This window comes from Phacochoerus africanus, chromosome 5 (assembly GCF_016906955.1).
Source record: "Phacochoerus africanus isolate WHEZ1 chromosome 5, ROS_Pafr_v1, whole genome shotgun sequence".
In the NCBI taxonomy this organism is placed as follows: Eukaryota; Metazoa; Chordata; class Mammalia; order Artiodactyla; family Suidae; genus Phacochoerus; species Phacochoerus africanus.
In genome coordinates, this window is record NC_062548.1 from 78,510,398 (window position 1) to 78,530,996 (window position 20,599).

The 20,599-nt window shown below is 37.7% G+C and overlaps 1 protein-coding gene across 3 annotated transcripts; it reads left to right on the plus strand.

The window, feature by feature from the left end:
- The first annotated feature begins 1,165 nt into the window (after nt 1-1,165).
- Nucleotides 1,166-19,732, plus strand: C1D (C1D nuclear receptor corepressor). 3 transcript variants are annotated; one of them, XM_047781910.1, is made up of 5 exons: nt 1,166-1,294; nt 13,426-13,572; nt 14,313-14,379; nt 14,679-14,734; nt 17,684-19,732. In XM_047781910.1, exons 2-5 carry the CDS (start codon nt 13,435-13,437, stop codon nt 17,846-17,848), a joined length of 426 nt encoding a protein of 141 aa, XP_047637866.1. In that variant the 5' UTR covers nt 1,166-1,294; nt 13,426-13,434; the 3' UTR covers nt 17,849-19,732. The 3 variants fall into 3 exon arrangements, with proteins under 3 accessions (XP_047637866.1, XP_047637865.1, XP_047637867.1); XM_047781909.1 differs by having other exon boundaries at nt 1,220-1,289; XM_047781911.1 differs by lacking the exon at nt 1,166-1,294 and adding an exon at nt 3,236-3,429.
- Nucleotides 19,733-20,599: the final 867 nt, after the last annotated feature.

A 20,599-nucleotide genomic window follows, 5' to 3' on the forward strand; every position in this document is an offset into this window, starting at 1 on the left:
ACTGGTTTTCTTGAGCAGGCTACAGATTAGTTCAGATGTTGCTGAACTCACATGAGTGAGTCCTATGTTGTTTGAATCGTGTATTAGTCAGGTGTAATAGGACCACATTGGTGATATTTTAAAATTAGTTTTGTAATTGAGACTTTTAACAATGTATAAATCTGGAATCCATTTCTTCCATCAAAAGATAATTTAATTTTAAAGATAACTTTAAAAAGATAAATTGTTGGAACAGGCAATTGATGAAGCATTGAGGATGAATTTTGAAAAGGGCATCGTTTGTTTTATTTGCTTTATCATAGATAAAAGTTAAAAATGAATATTCCTAGCTTGCAGAAATTGCGTTGAAAACTCTTCTTCCATTCTCATCAACTTAACTCCGTGAGACCAGTTTCTCTGAGCACAAAAACAAAACGGGAACAGTTTACTCACTACCCTCAACCAGAATCTTGTCTCTAATTCCATGAGATTAGAATAACAAATCAGAAGAAAGCTCATTTGCCACTTTAAAAACTTTAGATATCGACACACACAATGTTCGTTTCAAGTCTTTTAGAGGCATGTAATATTTGGAATCTCTGGTTCATACGTAACTCTTTGTTAGATGACAATTGTGGAATAATGAAGTCAGGAATGTAAAAACAATGCTCTCAATTCTCCAGTGAACAGTATGTACAGTCTTTGTAATTATTTTCTTCCTCTTACGTTTGTTTTGAGTTTTATTTATCGCAATGCAATTTTGTGTTTATTGAAAGTTAGAAATCTGGGCTTGCGTTTTGCCTTTTTTAAAAACTATTTTTCAAGTAATTCATTTTTACTGTAATTTATAAAAGCATCTCCTAGCGATGGTTTGGAAAAACAAAGAACCCGTCCTTTCATCGCAGATAACATTGGAAGCGGCTTTGGAAGCAGATTTTGAGGCGGACAGTGTGGTAATTAATAACCAGGGCTCTGCACTAGTTTCAGGGAACGTAAAAACCTGCACAAAGCTTTAGTAACTAACATCTTCTTTCTGCTTAAATACACTGGGCTTGTATGCGGGGGGGGGGGGGGCGGTGGCCCAAATACAAACCTAGAAAAAAGTGTCGGCTCTGGGCCCCTACATCCACCTCCCCACAGATTCCGCCTGTGGTGCAGATGATTTGAATCTCTTTGAGGGAGGAGGAGACCCGACCGAAGGGGCGGGGCCAGCAGCGTGAAGTCATCGAAGTGCGCCGCTCGCGCCCCGTCCGGCGCGCCATTGACGTCACACCGCCGACTGCTTTCCGGGAGGCAGGAGTGGAGAGCTGGTGAGGTATTCAGGGCTGGGGTTTGAGTTTTTGTCGTGCTTCTAAGCCCTCTTCTCCTGGGAGCTTTATGTCACCCGCCGGCTGGCTGTCAGGAGCTGAGCCAGGCTGCGTAGCCTTCCGCGAACGCGAGCGTTGGGGCAGCATCTTTGCGAGACCCCACTTTGGCTCGTCCTGTGGCTGCTTGCTGACTTAGTCTTGCTCTGCTCCTCACGTCTCTCTGGGTCAGACCTTTCTCTTCGCTTCTTAGCTCCGCCTCTAACTCTGGAAAGGAGGCGAAATTAAAAGCACGTGACTTCACTGTTAATTTTCTGCTTTCTTCAAACCTTGTTGAGGGAGAATGGCTAAAGTGCAAGGTGTAGGGGAGTATCTTTCCCGCGGAGGCTAATTGTGACCTTAAGGTAAAATCTAAAGGAATCTCAATAAAGTGGTTTTTCTTCGTGGCCTAGGAAAGTTAGTGTGATTCAAGCTGCTGTTTGAAAGTATCTTTCTTGTCTTGCTGTTTGTTGACTGCCATTCAATTTTGGCTTGGTAAAGATGTAGCTGTCCCAGTGCGATGTTTGTTGCCCACTTATTAATCTCTTGGTTGTGTGATAGTACACTGACCCGAGTCTTAACCGTGTTGACTTTGGATCCGAAAATAACTAGATAATCCCTACTGAAGTTCCAAAAACTGTGATTGACGGAAATGATAGAGCTCACTGTTCTGTTGAAAGGTGAAATAGTAGTAGTGTGAACAATGGTTTTTCAAAATTAGCAAAACAGTTCCGAGTCAAAACATGTTATAGATGCCTTCAAATAGCTATGTTGTATCACAGTTGAGAGGTGATACAATTTTTCATAACTGCTTTAACATTTTCAAATGGCTGTTTATATCTTTTATCTCAGTTAGCTACTGTTTCCAAACAGTTGATCCTTCAAGTATGACTCTAAATAGTCTCTATTAGGTTGAGGTGTTTGATCATTTTCACTTTAGCAGAATAATAACTAATTTTACTAGCTAATGTCTTGGGTCCTGAGCCAGGCACTGTTCTAAAAACTTTACCTATATTATCCATTTAACCTGCACAGTAGCTCTGAGATGAGATGAAAATATTGTCACAGGCAAATTCCACGGTTTGGGAAGGTAATTTTGCTGCTTCATATCAATAATTTTGAAAACACTTCTAATTAAGCAGTAAAATTAAACAAGTAATTTCATTGTAATCTGACATAATTATTCATCTCAATCTTGAGCAACTTCTTTGTAACTTATATCTATTTCTGGTATCTTTGGGATCATTTTGTTTTTAGAGGTTAAAACGGATTTTACTGTAAGTCTGAAGGAGAATTACGGGCAACACTAACATGGACTATCTGCCAAAGACAACAATAATTATTGAGAGATTATTGTATGGAGCGAGGCCAAGGATTGAACATGCATCTTCACGGATACTAGTTGGGTTCTTAACCTGCCAAGCCACAACAAGAACTCCAAAGCATCTTTAAAACAGCTGACCAGGCGGTATGGCCTTGAAGGAGAGAAATAAGGGTTTTTGCCTCTGCTTGAAATACCCTCTACCCCTACCCACCCCTTTCTTCCTGGCCTTGTAAAACCTATTAAACCTTTCAAATCCATCGAATGCTCCCTCCTCTATAAAGGCTTTCATATCTCTCAAACAAAAGCAGTCTTTTCTTCCTCTTTGTTTCCAAGAATCTCCAGGCTTACTTATCCATCAGTAACACTCCTCATATATCTTGATAAATCCAAAGGTGTCAATCCTCATTTATCTGAGCCATAAGCTGCATCTAACAGTTCCTCAGTTATTGTTTGCTTAATATATCTTAGGAACTGAAATTCTACTTCATATTTTTCTCTGCTGCCTTGTGTTTTATTGAATGAATATATCATAAGTTATTTAACCAGTCCTTTCTAAAGGACATGTCGGTTGTTCTCTGCTTTAAAGTGTATTTTAAAGAGTGTTGCAGTGGATGTCCTTGAACATTATCTTGTGTGAAAGTGTACATTTTGAGAAGCAAAATTGCTGGGTCAAAGAATTTGTGCATAAACGTTTTTAAAGCATAGTGCCCAACTGCCTCCCCAAATGTTCAGTTTACACTGTGATTAACAGTGAATGAGAAGCTTTTATCACCTTTGCCCATAGTAAGTATTATCAGTCTTCCTAATTTTTGTTTGTTTGACAGATGGAAAATGACATTTTGTTCTGGCACTTTATGTTTCTTTAATTATCAGTAAAATTAAGTGTCTTCTTTATGCTTATTGGTCTTCTGGATTCCTTTATATGTGAACTGCTGATTGTCTTTGTTAATTTTTCTTTTGGGTTGTAGGTATTCTTGTGTGTTTTTGTTAAGTTGATTTGTAAAGGCTGCTTTAATGTTGCAAATAGTTTTCCCTAGTTTTTCATTTGACTTTAGACTTGGTTTGTTTATTTCCTTTTGTGTGGGCCAGGTAAAGATATAAGACATCAGGATTTTTTTTTTTCAGAAGGAAATTCGTGACACTATGGAAGTAATTAGACACTCTGGAAAGTCAGCCTTCATTGGAAATATTAGTAATGCAAACTTCATGGGAGGCCACAGGCTCTGTCTTGTTTTTAAAAGTTATTCAGCAACTATTACAGATTTGGTGAATACCCAGTAACCTACCTTCCCTTCACCCCCAATTTAGAGTTGAAATGAGATGCAGTCGAGTCTTCTAGATTATGCTTTCTATTTAGGTGTTACCCAATTAATGATCTGGGTTATATTTTAAAAGTTAATTTGTGGGTTAGCTGTCTAATTTCACTATAGGAATAAAGTACATAGCTTCTTATTTCTGTTCCCAAAGTGTGATTAATCCATGAAGGCTAGATTTATTTTTAAGGTAAATTTATTGTCCTGTAATTTTACCCTTAGGTGCATCAGTGTACATCCTTAAATGATAGGGAGTATTTCCTAATGCAATTGTGATGCCATTTTCATAGGTGTATTCTAATTTCATAGCAGAATTATCAGTAATTTCTTTGTATCATCTAATACCTGATCCAGGTTTGTGTTTCTTTCTTTCAAAAATAGCTTTTTGCACTTAGTTTCTTAGAGATGTAAACAAGGTCTACACATTCCCTTTGGTTTTTATTTTTATTTATTTATTTATTTATTTTTTGTCTTTTTGCCATTTCTTGGGCCGCTCCCGTGGCATATGGAGGTTCCCAGGCTAGGGGTTGAATTGGAGCTGTAGCTGCCAGCCTACACCAGAGCCACAGCAACGCAGGATCCGAGCTGCATCTGTGACCTACACCACACCTCACAGCAACACCGGATCGTTAACCCATTGAGCAAGGGCAGGGATTGAACCTGTAACCTCATGGTTCCTAGTCTGATTCGTTAACCACTGCACCATGATGGGAACTCCTCCCTTTGGTTTTTAGATCTGAAGGTAGATCTTTCCTTTCTCTCCCTCCTCTCCCTTTTCTTAGTTGTTCTTCCTGTTGTTTACTTGTTAATGGAAACCAGATCAATTGTCCTGTAGAGTATTTCTCATTCCAGATTTGTCTGTTTGCTTTCTTGTGGCGCTTTTTTCTCTGTCCTTTATATTTCCTATAAATTGGAAGTTAGCTTTAAAGGCTCAGTTATATATTCAGATTCAGGTTTTTGGTGGAAGTAGAAATCCTTTATAGGTGGTGCTGTGTACATCACATTGCTTCATATCAGGAGGCTCGTGATATAGTTGTTTCCCATCGATCTGTGGATTCAGGTAGTGACAATCTCACTTCTCTGTGTAAACTGTCCCTGTGATCATTACTCAAATCTGTAATTTCATTAGAGATTGCAAAATGGTGATATATTTTTAAAAAATTATCGTTTCTTTTCCATATATTAGCTGGAAGTTGAACTCTAGTTTTATTACTTGGGAACCTGACAGTCAACAATAACATGGCTATTGTAGGAAATATGCTATCAGAGCAACAGTCTGTGCTGCCAGGAATATACCTTTCCTGGCTGTAGTTCTGGAGGCTTAAGGGAGTGAGGTCTTTTTTGATGTGTCGCTTGCCTAGGCTGCAGCCCCCAGACATTCAGTCTAACACCAAACTAGGTGTTGCTGTGATGGTATCTGTAGATGTAGTTGAAATCCCTAAATAGTTGACTTTAAATTAGGGAGATTATTCTAGATAACCTAGGTTGGCTTGATTCAATCAATTGAAAGGCTTTAAGAAGCAGAGCTGAGGCTTCCCTGACAAAAAAGAAATTCTACCTGTGAAGAGCAATTTCTGCTTGTAGCCAAGAGTTCTAGCATGTCCCTTCTGGCCCACCCACCCTGCAGATTTCAAAGTTACTTAGCCAGCCCCCACAATTGCATAAACCAATTTATTGCAGCAAATTTCATCAGCATACTCCTACTGGTTCTGCTGCTTTGCTTGAACCGTGGCTGGTACTGGAGGCTACTCCCTGGGCTCTCCTGTGCTCTAACAGAGTGGGATGGGGAGTGGTGGCAAGGGTCAGAGAAGCTACTTTTGTTTAGCGTGACCCTGTAATTTATTGCTCAGACTGAGACTTATGAGAGAAACGGGGAGCTGAGCAGATGGTGAGCTACAACAGCAGGCACCAACTGGGTCTGTCTTGGACAAATTGAGACAGAGTCATTCTGTGTGTCAGCCCCTGGTGACACATCAACATGACACCACCCCCTCAGGGAGCTTGTAGTCCAAGTAAAGTACATCAACACATTCACTAGATCGTGTTGTAAGTGACATGAGAACTTGTGTTCATGCAGACAGAGAAAGGGAGAGTGGCACTTAGAGCAGTCTTATTGGCTAAAGGGAAACCTGAGGTTACCTCCAAAGATAAGCAGGGCTTGAACACTGTGAAGTGGGAAGGGTGGTCCATGTATAGAGAACCACACAGGCTTGGTTACCCTGAATGGGTGTGGAACATCTAGAAAATTGCCATCTTGTGACTACAGCTCTAGGGTTGGAAGAGGGGAGCAGTGAGAGAGGAGGTTAGTCAGACAAGCATGGGCCTCATCATAGTGGGCCTGACATCCATACTAAGGCATTTAGAATTTAGCTTCAAGGTGGTGGGGAACTCTTACAGGATTTTAGGCAGAAGTGTACCATGACCAGGCTATCTCTATAGGAAAAATCATGTTATATAACCTCCTAAAAATTGAGAGTGGAGAAAATTGACAGTAGAGAGACTACTCAAAGGCTCTGGAAGGGACCTAGGCAGTGAGAATGGAGGAAGACTAGTAGCTAAGGAGATTAAGGAGGTCACAGTGACAGGACTGATGGGGACGGGCCTGAGGAAGGGCTGAGGGGAGACTCCCAGGTTCCAAGCTGGACTGAGCTCCCTGAAGCAGAGGATGGAGGGGAGGAAGTGGGGGATGACTTCAGCTCTGTATGTGGTGTCTGCACCCCTTCTTTTCTCCTGGGCTCTTAGCATCACTAAGAGGAGGGTTGGGGTGGCAGTAATGTCCTGAAGGGATTTCTGGGCAGGGTGTCTCCTCTCTTCCCCCGAGCCTCAGCCAGACCTTCCTGAGGGATGGAGAGAGGCACCTTTTCTCTTGCCTCTTGCACTTCCTCCACTTCTGCAGCCGGCATTGTAGGAGCAGGTGGTGGGGTGTGGAATCCCTGCAGAACCCGGGCAGGGAGCGAGGAGCAGAGGTGGATGAGTTCTTCTTTCTCTTTTTTGCACCTTTACCATGTACAGCCTTGGGCAAGTTGCGGAACCTCACTGTGGTTCTCTTTATGAGGAGAAGGTGAATGGAGGAACGTGTGTGGCTGCTTAGGGCTGACAGGCAGGGGTGGTTACATGTTGGCTATGGCTGCTGATACCACCCATTCACTGCTTGGTCCTGGCATCTTGACATTTAAGTTGCAAGAGGGACAGAGGACAGTTTCTACAGCTCCCTCCTTGCGGTGCTTTCTGTGAATGGAACAAATACTTAGGGACTAGGGACTATCTATGTAAGATAGAAGAAATCATTTGAATTGGAATTTCTGGTAATAGAAGAAGCTTTATTTTTCAGTCTGCCTGGCCTTTATTTTTTAGTTAGGATAAAGGCAAGTGGTTCAGTTCAGATTTAATGAGAGTCATTATTCTTACTTACTGCCTTGCTTTCAGTGTTTGCCCTAACCCATTTTAACAACTTGTTTATTGGGGCTTAGGAATAGGGAATAACTGCAGGATTCTTGAAAAGGGAAATATTTTTTGTATAGAAAAATTCACACTTAAATAAAGGCCTTATGTGTTTTTTATACGTGCAATACCTGTTATAGGCCAAAATACTTTATTAAAATATGCCTTTATTTAAATTTAATGATTGTTTTTTATTACAGTTTAATACATGCTTTCTGAAATAACAAAATGAAGGATGAAGAGTTTAAAAAATTAGTCTGCTTTGATCCTATTCCCTAATTCTTACCCCTTAGAGAGAATGTCTATTTTTGTGTTTCCTTCCAGGCCTTTTTCTGCATATCTGCATAGGCAGTTTTTGTTTTTGTTTTTTTTAAAACCAGTGGCATGTGTTAGGCACATTATGAGTTATATACTATGTTCTGTGACTTTTTTTTTTTTTTTTAACCACTTACTGTGTATACTATGTAAAGATTTACTGTTTTTTTTTGGCATATTTTTTTGGCCATGCCTCCTGCATGTGGAAGTTCCCAGGCCAGGGATCGAACCGAGCCACCGCAGCAACCTGAGCCACTGCAATGACAACACTGGATCCTTAACCTGCTGCACCACAAGGGAACTCCCAAGACTACTTCTTTTTTCATTGCTCTTTTGGATGGATGTTTCCCTATTGATTCCCAGTATTTTGTTATAGTTAATTATTTTCTCCGAATGTTTATTGACTACTAGGCAGTGCTGGTGAACAGAATACAAAAATTCCTGCTCTTATGGAGTTAACCTCTTTTGGGGGTAGACAAACAGTATACGAAATATGTCAGAGATCACTGAGGACTGTAAAGTGAAGGGGATAGAAAGTGCTGGGAGTGAGAGGAGGGGTGTGCGCGTGTTCAAATAGGTGGTCGTGTTCAAATAGGTGGTCGGGAAAGCTTTACTGATAGACAATTTTTTTTTTGTCTTTTCGTCTTTTTTCCATTTCTTGGGCTGCTCCCGCAGCATATGGAGGTTCCCAGGCTAGGGGTCAAATTGGAGCTGTAGCCACTGGCCTACACCACAGCCACAGCAATGCGGGGATCCAAGCCTCGTCTTCAACCTATGCCACAGGTTGCTGCAACACTGGATCCCTAACCCACTGAGCAAGGTCAGGGATCGAACCCACAGCCTCATGGTTCCTAGTTGGATTTGTTAACCACTGAGCCACAACGGGAACTCCGACAATGTTTGAGTAGACTTGGGAGAGAGGACAAGTCATGAGTGCTGAAGCCATTGGTGGGGGAGAGACATTCTAGGAAGGGGAGAAGACCAAAGGCTCTGAGGCAGGGGCATGTCCAATGAGAAGAAGAGCATTGAGGCTGTTTTGGCTGGAGTGAAGTGAGCAGGGGACAGAGTGGGAGGAGATGAGTCACAGAGGAGGTAGCAAAGTCAGGGCATTTTAGGTCATGGTAAGGACCTTGTGTTTTAAATTTCTTTCTTTCTTTTCTTTTTTTTGTTACCATTTTTTGGGCCGCTCCCACGGCATATGGAAGTTCCCAGGCTAGGGGTCGAATCGGAGCTGTACTGCCAGCCTATGCCAGAGCCACAGCAACATGGGATCCAAGCCACGTCTGCAACCTACACCACAGCTCACGGCAACACCAGATCCTTAACTCACTGAGCAAGGCCAGGGATCGAACCCGCAACCTCATGGTTCCTAGTTGAGTTCTTTAACCACTGAGCCACAACGGGAACTCCCATTGTGTTTTAAATTTCTAAGCAGAGGTATGATATCTTACTTAGATTTGAGATAATTACTCTGCTTTCTTGATAATAAACTTTTGGAGTGGCAACAAGGAGGCCACTTGGGGGGCTAACAATTCAGGCAAGACCCAGGGATGGCTTGGGCTGACTTGGACCAGGGTGGTAGCAGTAGAGGTGGTTAGATTCTGAATATATTTTGTGTTTTTTTTTTTTTTGTCTTCATGCCATTTCTTGGGCCGCTTCTGTGGCATATGGAGGTTCCCAGTCTAGGGGTCCAGTCGGATGCTGCAGCCGCCAGCCTATGCCAGAGCCACAGCAACTTGGGATCTGAGCTGCATCTGTGACCCACACCACAGCTCACGGCAATGCCGGATCCTTAACCCGCTGAGCAAGGGCAGGGATCGAACCCTCAACCTCATGGTTCCTAGTCGGATTCGCCAACCACTGCACCACGACGGGAACTCCCAGATTCTGAATATATTTTAAAGATAGGGTGAGAGAGAAGAGTTAGGGACCATTCAGTAATTTTAGGTCTGGACAATTGGAAAGGTGGAGTTGCCTTGAAATGAGATGAGGAGTAGGAAAGATTAGGGGTTTTTTTGTTTTTAATAATTTTAAAAAATTGAAGTATAGTTAGTTGATTTACAAAATTGGTGTTAGTTTCAGGTGTATAGGAAAGTGACTGTATATGTATATGTTTTCAGATTCTTTTGCATTATAGGTTACTGTAAGATAAAGCAGGTAAGGTTAGGAACTGGGCCTTGAGCATGTTACATTTGAGAATCTGTTAACAGCCAAGGAGAGGTTTTGAGTAAGCAGGAAATGTAAATTTGGAGTTCAGGGGCGAGGTCAGGGCTGGAGATGCAAACCTGGGAGTCATCAGTTTATTAATGTAGTTTAAACCCTGAGCACACTTAGGGAGTAAATTGGAGAAGAGCCTCAAGGACAGCCGTTGGGTACTTCAAGGTTAAGAGGCTGAGGTTATGAGAAGGACGCAGCAAAGACCAAGAAAGAACTGGTGAGGTAAGAGGGAAAACAAGAAAACGTGACGTCCTGGGAATCAGATGAAGTGAGTCAGCTATGTCAGATGAGGAGAACTAGAATTGACCATTGACTTTGACAGTGTGGCTGTGTGGGTGACCTTGACGAGAGCAATTTTGAATCAGAAGAAGGGGTCCGGATAGTAGTATAGATTCAAGAAAGAATGGAAGGAGAGGAATTGGGACTGTTAGTGTCAGCCACCCTTTTGAGAAGTTTGTTCTAAAAGGAAGATAGAAAATGGGGTTTCAGCTGGAGGGGGATATGAAGTCAAGGTGTTTCTTTTGTTTCTTGTCTAAGATGGAGGAGTAAACTGTAAAGCTTATGGGTAATGACCCAGCAGAGGGAACAACTAATACAAGGCAAAGGCCCCACTTTCAGAGAAGAGTTTGAGGAGTCCATTTTAATAAATGTATGTGAGTGTACACAAGGATTTCAGTAGGCTGTTCTCTTGAGGATTTCCTGAGTTCAAAGGGTGTGTGCATTTAAGAAATCTATCCCAATTTATATTCTTCCTTCAGCATATACCTTTGTTAACATTGAACTTCACCAGTCTGTAAGATTATTACCAGTCGGTGGGTGAGATCTTCGTTATTTTAATCTGTTTTATTCTTTGTAGGAACTCTTTATATAATCTAACTGATCCTTTCCTGTATTTTGGCAAATATTTTCTTTTTCTTGCTATTTAACTTTGCTTATAGTATACTTTTACCACATAGTTGTTTTTCCAGTTTTTATGTAGTTAAATCTGTCAGACATTTTCTTTTATAGCATTTGGGTTTCATTTGGATTATATAAATATTTTATATAGTCTTTTAATAGATCTATACATTTACCTTTTAAATTAATCTGGAGTTTATTTTTGTGTACGGTATGAAATAGGTATCTAAGTTTTCCATCTCTTTCTATGTTCTTTATCAGTTAAATACCATAAGAATCAACTGTTTCTTAAAGATTTGGAAGAAATTACCTATAATATCTTCTAAGATGGGAACCTTTTTGGAGTGTAGAGCTTTGTCTTCCTAAATTTTTTTTTTTTTTTAATTTGTAGTTAATGATCTGTTTGCTTTATATACTGGAAGTTCCTGGAAACAAATTTTGGTTAGTTTTGGCAATTGATATTTTTCCTAGCACCTCATTCTTATCATCTAGATTTTTCAAATTTATTGGTTTAAAATTCTACCTGAAGAAAAGAAATCCCAAGTCTTCTCTATATTTGCATCTGTCCTTATACCTTTATCTGGGCAGCAGATGTTGGCGCTGCCCTATCATAAGATCGGGAGGTTGGTTTAGCTGTTTTCAGCCCTCCTGGCTCTGCTTTTACTGTCCTTCATCTTGGGGTGATTCCTAGATTCTCCTCTTTTATTTGTAAGGGATTGCAGGCTCCTCGGTTCTGTTTCCTATCAGTCTAGTCCCATTTACTCTTTAGCTTATAAAAATTTCTACTGTTATCTGCTGCTGGGTATGTTTCTTGGTTTCCAGCATCACTGTGGACTTCTTTTTGTGTTTCTTCTATCCTTTTGGAGAGGGATGAGAGACAAATACATCTTTGCAGTTAGCCTTTTGAAATAGGCAGTCACAATTCTTTCCTGTGTGTTTTTCTTTTCTCATAGTTCTTTGTTTAATTGCTGGTTGCATGGTAGTTTGATAGTAGCTTTACAGCGTGAGCATAGACTTGACTTTAAAAATTTTTAAATTTTAAATGAAACCAGATGTCTCAGTGGAATATACTTGTTGAATAGAAATTTTGATATATTGTGACTAAATATTCAAATAGAACTTTTAAAATTTAAATGACATAACAATTAGAACTGTAAGAGACTTCTCGGACCATTAGACCAGCTGCCTTATTTTACGGGTGAGGTATTTGAGGCCCAGTGAGATTCAGTGATTTAGCTAAGATGACAAAGTCAGTGATCAAGCAAGATGGAACGTCTGAGTCGCTTTATTTCAGTTTGTGCTATTTGCTATCTTACACATTCTTGATGTTCTCCCTAACTATGTAATAAAAAAGTATTATTAGCTAATAAAATTTTTCTAAACCTAAGGGTGTTACATATGGCTTGGAATTACTTGAAATTACTGAAATTTGGTCTTAGATACTGTATTAAATACACTGATGTGGATTTTGCTTTTTCTCATAGATATTAAATATTGTGATACAACAAATATGAATTTTAAGGAATGGGCTGTCAAGGTGTGCCCTAGCCTAAATGAAAACCATGTAGTTGGAGTTTCCATTGTGGTGCAGTGGAAATGAATCCAACTAGGAACCATGAGGTTGTGGATTTGATCCCTGGCTTTGCTCAGTGGGTTAAGGATCCTATGTTGACATGAGCTGTGGTGTAGGTTGAAGATGTGGCTCGGATTTGATGTTGCTGTGGCTGTGGCATAGGCCAGCAGCTACAGCTCCAATTGGACACCTAGCCTGGGAACCTCTATATGTGATGGGTGCAGCCCTAAAAAGCAAAAAAAACCCAAAAACCAAAAAACAAAACCCAAAAAAACCCACATGGTTTATTTTTCTCGTTTCCCCTTTTCTGCTTATAGACTTTATGTGATTTATGGATTCTTGAATTCCTTAAGATTTTATGCTTCAGGAATATATATAAATATAAAAATCTTAAAATAAATAATAATTAAGTAAATAAAGAAGCTTAAAGTGATTTTAGGGGTAAACAATCCTATTTCAGACCTAGAATTTCTCATTTTTTAGTTTAATGTACCATTCTGTTAGAATTTAGAAGTGTTAAAAATGCTAGATCTTTAACCCTCTGCACCACAGGGGAACTTCCAAAGTAATGTTTTTCAAGCAAAGAGCTTTTTTTTTTTTTTTTTTTTTTTAAGCAAGCATTATGGGATAGGATATATTTACCACACTTCCATTGCTTTGCTTGGTCTTTAACTTCAACAGAAAGTTTTTTAAATATGGAATTTTATTATTGACATAACATGCCATGTCTTTAGTTCTGGAAAAGCATTGAGAATTTGAGGGTTCAATATGTGTAGCGTGAGTAAACTTGGGTGGGCCCTGTCCCGGCTGCCCCCAGCCCCCACCTCAGGCAGTTTAAGAGGGGAAGTTTGAATGTAATTGCTCCAGAATTATAGTCTAAGAAGATTTGTCTAATTATCTTCAGATTTGAACTCTTAGCACTTTTGAGATACATGATAGGACCTGTTGATTTTTCATTTTGTTGTAACCTAAAGAGCAATATCTGTCTCCAGTATGAATTCTAAGCCTAATTTTTTTTTCCAGTTGATCATAATGGCAGGTGAAGAAATTAATGAAGACTATCCAGTAGAAATTCATGAGTGTTTATCAACATTTGAGAATTCCATTGGTGCTGTGGATGAGATGCTGAAGACCATGATGTCCGTTTCTAGAAATGAGTTGTTACAGAAGGTATTTTAAGTGATTTCTAAAAATGTAATTCATAAAACCGAGTGTTATGTTACAGAATGTGTAGAAGAAGAAACAGATAAATGATATGTGGTCTTTTCCCCCTTTATTTTAATTTTTAAGCGTTTGGATATCTTTAAGGGGAAAATATAACAAAACTGTAACTTTAGGAAATACCTCCTAACTATATTTTTATTTTGACTTTTTTTTTTAAGCACTTCCAGCATTCTTTTTGACAGACTGTCTTTGACCTTTTAAGTATTACAATGATATTATCAGGGTTTCTGGAAACCCTATAGGACAAAAAGAGTAAATTGACTTTGACAGTCTAAAACAAATCTCATTATGTTTCTTCTGTCTTTGGTATTGCTTAAGCATTTTAGCCTGCTTCTTATACATAAATGCATCATGTACAATGTTTATATTGATAAATTACTTTTGACGTACAAAGACCAGATTGTAACTCCTGAAATTAATTCAAAAGAATTTTTTTTCTTGGATTATACACATTCCTTGTTTAACTAAAGATGGTACCCTAAAGTGAAAATTTGTGGGCAAAAATCCCTGGTTAACAAAACTTGTAGTTTTGCAAATTATTTTCAGATTATTTGGTTTGGTTATCAGATTATAGGAAGTGAAACAACAACGAAAATTTGATACTTTGTGTGGGGTTAAAGTTTGAAATATGTGATAGTGCTCAAAGTTTGTAATTTTTTTTCTCCCCCCTCCCCTTTTTTTAATAGTTGGACCCACTCGAACAAGCCAAAGTGGATTTAGTTTCTGCTTACACATTAAATTCAATGTTTTGGGGTATGTATATTACTTTCGAGTTAATTAGAAAGCAGATTATTTTTTGCATCAAAGGTGATTTATTTTTTAAGTGCTAGCAATTCATATACAATTATACTTTATGGCAATATTAATCAGATATGTATTGCTTTTAAATCAGAATACCAGATGTCCATGAGCCATAAATTTAATTTTACAAAGCTGTTGAGTAATTTAAGATTTAATCAGTTGTTTGTATGATGTTTCTTTTTGTAACTAGAATTTCAATTAATGCTCTTAATTATATACTCATTTTATTCCATGAAATCTTTCTCTTGTAGTTTATTTGGCAACTCAGGGAGTCAATCCTAAGGAACATCCAGTAAAGCAGGAATTGGTAAGTTTGTAGTGGATTTTTTATTTTACATGTCTGTCCGTTGTAGTATTCCTGAAGTTAAAGTTGCAATACCTTTTCGGGTTTTTTGTTTTGTTTTGATTTTTTAAGTTGCAATATCTTTATCACAGTAATTGTGGAGAATGAAATTATTTAGAGTTGAAATTATGAAACTGAGAAATGAACTGAGCCAGGTTTCATCATGTCTTTAGTTTTCCTTTTTCTCACTTTTGTTGGAGAATGGCATTCCACATATTATATAAATCTCTGGATGGGAAAAATGTTATGATTCTAGTAATTATTTATAACTTCTATATTATTTTTCCTATAAATTCTTGAAATCCTCTTCTCTCCAACTGCCTTTATTTTTTTTTAAACTCTTACACAATTCTTAAAAGTAGATTCTAGTTGATTTACTAGCAAAGACGGGAAAGTTTCTCCTCCACCTTTTCAATTCTTCCATTAATTCATTTTCTCAGCAGTAAAGAATCCAGTTCAGCAACAAAGCTAAAAGCTTTTTTGGCACCAGTTGTATATGTACTGTCCAGTAATTCTGCATTAGTGACATATTTACAACCTGTAATAAATCTTCTAGGGTTGTCTTGTATTCCATTTGGATGTATAAGTATAGTATATAAGGTCTGGTATCTTAAAGTTTTTGCTGACTTCAAAAATTAAATCATTCAATTTGAAAGAAAAAAATTTAGAAATCAAACTTAGGGTTACCTTCTTGACTGGGCTTTATGAACAAGAATATTAATAAATTTATCCCTTGTGTTTATAAAATATAAAGTAAATATATGTGAAATACACTTGACACCGTATTATTGTTCTAAAGTCTTATGGTGGTTGGGATGTGTATTTTTTATGACTTAGTAAAGTACTCAGTCAGTTATTTAAAAAAAGAATGAGTAAACCAGATCTGTTGTCTTCGGTTCTTCAGTGTGTAGTGTTTTCTTCTTTTAAATTTCTTTGGGGAAAAATAAACTTAGTTTTAAATATGTAAATTGTGAAAAAGACTTAAAGCAAAAATATAAAGCAATCTGATCCACAGATCCTGATTTGACAAGTGATACTAGCTTTAAATCTTAAGTGTGCACTGTGTCATCTGTTTTCTCCTTCCTAATATGGACTTAACATTTATAAAATCCTCTTTTTTTCCTTTAACACAAAGTTGCTTGGAGTATTTTTAATACTTGATTCTGTCTTTGGAAAAGGATAAAATCTTCTGTCTTCTTTTTCCCTCAGAATTTACTTTATGGAGGAGTACATTCATATTCTGGACAAGAGTTGGCAAATAAAAAGCATCCATAAACCTATATTCCCCTTTTCTGACCTTGTGACAGATGTCACTAACTGATCACAGAGTTAGAGTGTGAGAGGAAGCCTATTTGCCATATATATCTTGACTGGGGAAAGGCATTGAAAATAGTCAATTTATTCACTCAACAAATATTTTTGAGGCCTACTGGGAGCCAGACATTATTTCCAAGTCAGATACTCAAGGAATAAAGCCTGTATATCCTTGCCTTTGTGGCAGGTACCAGGCTATCTAGTGAGGGGAGACAGACAATTAACATATTTAAGCAAACAATGACTGAATGCCAATGAATATATAGTATGTTGGAAAGTTAAATATTATGGGGAAAAAAGAAAAAAGGTAGCTCAGGGCAAGAGGCATTGGCGTGCTTGGGTAAGACTGCCATTTTCATTAGTGAAGCCAGGGCTTATTAACAACGTGGGCATTTGAGCCGACTGGGAGGCTGGGAGGGCGTGGCCCTGGGGGAGGGGTGTGAGGGAAGATCATCCCTGCTGGCCGGGGGGTGTCGTGACCCACTCTGACTTTTACTCTGAGAGAAGTAGGAAGCCATGAGAGGGTCTTGAGGAAAATTTATCAGGGTTTTTTTTGGTCTTTTTTTTGTCTTTTAGGGCCTCGCCTGTGGCATATGGAGGTTCCCAGGCTAGGAGTCCAATCAGAGCGGTAGCTGCCGGCCTACACCAGAGCCACAGCAAGGCGGGATCCGAGAAGCATCTGCGACCTATACCACACTGCAGCTAATGGCAACACCAGATCTTTAACCCGCTGAGCTAGGCCAGGGATCAAACTCACAACCTCAGGTTCCTAGTCGATTCGTTTCCTCTGTGCCACGATGGGCTGAATTTGTTAGTTTGTTAAAAATTAAAAAGTTAAAAGGTTCTGCATTTTTCTGTGTATGTTTGTATAATTCTTTTGATGATCTTAAACTTGCTTTTAAGCAGTGATCATTTACTCTGCTGTTTAATGACTCATGCATTTATTTCTCCGCTTGAAGTATAGAGTAGTCCCTTATTCTGATTAATGGTCTCAGAAGATTCAGAGTGGTACAGCAACCTAGTATGTTTCTCACATTGTAAAGTGATTAGAACTACACGCTTCATTAGAAAATAACGTGCTTATCAGTCAAAACTATGACATGGAATGAAAGATCTTTCATTCTACTTATTTTAATTGTGACACCAGAAAGTAACCTGCCATTTCCTGTTTAGAAAGCTTTCTGGAGAGTTTTAGTTGGTATGTTGCAAGTATGTGGGAGCTCTATTTTAAATCACAGACCTCATATACGGGAGAGTTAGTATGTGAATTTAGGTGAATGCTAAATTGAAAAATTTAGTATAACCGCATATAAACAATACACTATTTATCTCTGTAGTGATATCTTAGTCTAGGTCTTCCTCTTTTGAAACACTCAGAACACTTCCGAAATGACTTTTTAACGTGAGTATTCCCCTTCAGACTCAAAGCTCCAGAAGGATGTGTGGTGTGTTTATCCTATTGGCTTTGCACTTACTAGCACCACTCAATAGGCAATAAATACACAGCTGTTGAATTTAACTGAGGTATAGTATAATAAAACTTAGTGCTGGTGAACAGCTTAGTAAATCGGTTGCTTTTCTTTTTCCTTTATCTGTAAGGAAAGGATCAGAGTATACATGAACAGAGTCAAGGAAATAACAGACAAGAAAAAGGCGGGCAAGCTGGACAGAGGCGCAGCTTCAAGATTTGTAAAAAATGCCCTTTGGGAACCAAAACCTAAAAATGCATCCAAAGTTGCCAATAAAGGAAAAAGTAAAAATTAACCTTTTGATTTTGATGTACACATATTCAAAACATACATCATTTTTATTGTTTTTCCACAAAATGGATGATGATTATGTGGCATTGTAAGGTTTAAATGTATTCCTTGTTGAATTCATGTATAAAATTTGCATTTTAAATTTGTAATGTTAAATACCTTTCCCTCTGAAAGATTAAGTTATCTTTATTGATTCCCCTATAGCACACTATGAGGTTTTTAACGTTGTAGTATATTTTATATTTTATAGTTTACCATCTGTCTTGACAAGATTCATATTTCCTTATATAGGTCAGTCTCTCAAGTGCCATTTTATAAGCAACTATAGCATTTAAGTTAAATGTTCTTTGTAAACATTTGTCTGTTTTTGACGCATAATTTTATAAAGTATGCTGAAGTTGTAAAATGTATCTGTTTTCACTATATAATGTTAAAGAAAGAATGAGATGACTTAAGTGTCCATTTTTTTCTATGTAGTTATTTCATATGCTTTCATGGTTCGGGGAATTACTGCTTTTTTGATATTTCAAGTATACAATTAAGACTTTAAGGTTATTCTTGGGTTTTTGGCACTATGCCACCATGTCTCATTGAAAGTAAAATATATTCTCATTAACTTTAGATGGGAAATGAGGTTGTATATTGATGGCAGAGTTGTGGCTCAATGGCCAAACCCTATCAATAAAGCTGTAAATGTTGTGTAGCTGACCTGTTTGTTTTTCTCTTTTGAGTGAATTTGCCCTTGACATTAGGAAGATAGGTTTTAGAAATCCGTAGGAATAGACATTCATGTTTTTGTTCCTCATGCGTACGGGTGCCTACAGGTCTCTTGGCCTCAATTTTTCAGATTTTTTCACTGTGCATTTCTGAGGCTATAGCAAGTAGACACAAGCGTTTTGGAACAACTTTCCGTTAAATCATGCCGCTTAAGCAGAGGAGTAATCCAAAGGAGATTACATTGTATTTATGTTCTGATTTATTTTCCTGGAGTATTTGTTACAGAGAATTCTAAATATTAAAATTTTTTTTTTTTATGTCCGAGACCATGAATTTTACTTACATATCCTTAATGCTTTCAGTCTCTGAATCCACATCATTATATGTAGGAATGCCAAGTGCAATAAAGTGCTTTAATTTTTGAAAACGAAGTTGTTAAATTTTTCTGTGTGATTAATTCTCCATAAGTAACCTTGAATAAATGGGTTTCTTGATTTATGGTAGCAGATATTGGAAATGGTCTTAAAATGTAATGGATTTTGTAAAGCATGTTGAACTCTTTCTGTGACATGTGAAGAGGAAGTCACGATAGATGTGGAAAGTCTTCTGGCTCAAATATCAGACAATTTCTGAAGAGGAAGAACATTTATAGTTAGTTATTCCATTCCTTTATTCAATCTTCATCTCCTCAAATTTCTTTTTTTTTTTTTTTAAGAAAGGAACGTCTTCATGAGAGAAATAAATGTTATTAAGATCAACGGTAGTGGCCTTGTGTTATTTGTTGCAGAGAAGATTATAACTTCACGTTTCTGTATGTTTTCTCATTTCATTAAGAAAAAAGTGAAATATGTCATGCAGTTGCAGACAGTCAGTAGCCATATTACTGGTTTGTGAAAGTTCAACTCTGCATTCTCTTAAACTGGAGATTCTTAAGTGAATAATTCTTTAAGTGTTTCTTAGAAGAAGTAAAACACAGTTTGTGTGTATTCCATTTTATTATGTATAATTTTAAATGCTTATTACTTAGCAAATAATGCATTGAGTTGCTTATTTTTTGTTTATTCATTTCACAACTATTTAATGACATTTATGTTGCTAAATGCTGTGCTAGGTTCCAGATAGGATGACTCCAGCCTTTATTCTGTTTTAATAAAGTATTATGAAAAAACTAGCCTTTTTGGTCAGTTCAGTTTTTCAGAGTTACTCAAAAATTTATGGCAAGTTATGCTCATTAACCTTAGAATCATAAAGGGTGATGGGTTGATCTCTTTGACTCTGGTACAGTTATTGTTAACATAGTTTGTTCCAAATGACAGTCTGCTCTAAGTTTAGATGTTAATTACATCTTGTGTTAATCTCTTTAGAAATTAAAAAATTGGAGAGGTTATGGCTATAGATATTCTTAAGATTAGAATTATAGACTATTAATCTAATACTAAATAATGAGATTTGGTCTTTTAATATTATTTTAAGTACAGTTTTCATCTTGTTCATAGTTGTAGGATGGGAATTCATTTTAGTAAAGTAGAATATGTTAAGAGGAAAATTGAAGCTTGAATTATGGTTTACATTCCTGGAATTCGAGGTTATGTCAGGTTGATTGGTTTTTAAGATACCTTGCAGATTAAAAAATTGTTCTCCTCAGCTATTAGAAGTGGATTAGTATTATTGCTAAATAAGCCTTTAAAAATTGACTAGAAATATAGGAAATGTTTAAAAAATGGACACTCTATCGAATATACATACTTTTTCATAAGTGTAGGTCATTGAAGAAAAAATGTTTTAGGAATCACTCAGCTTATACAGTTAAACCATATTTTAGGCAATAAATCATCCGAAATTCTGGCTTTGCAAAGTGGCATTAACTGAGAAAGGTTTGAACAGTGATTCAGAGCCTCATACAATAGCAAAATTTGTATATAAAGCAAGGAAAAGTGCTGGTGTCCCGTTTTCTCCCTTCATAGCATAGTTAGTAAACTTGCTCTGAGAAATTCAGGGACTCTTTTAACCGAATAGCAACCCATTTTATGTAAGTGTG

Coding starts and splice junctions, on each gene's coding strand:
- C1D (XM_047781910.1), top strand. CDS start 13,435: ATGGCAGGTGAAGAAATTAATGAAGACTATCCAGTAGAAATTCATGAG. Junction 13,573..14,312: donor GAAATGAGTTGTTACAGAAG/GTATTTTAAGTG, acceptor TTTTTTTAATAG/TTGGACCCACTCGAACAAGC. Junction 14,735..17,683: donor ATCCAGTAAAGCAGGAATTG/GTAAGTTTGTAG, acceptor TTTATCTGTAAG/GAAAGGATCAGAGTATACAT.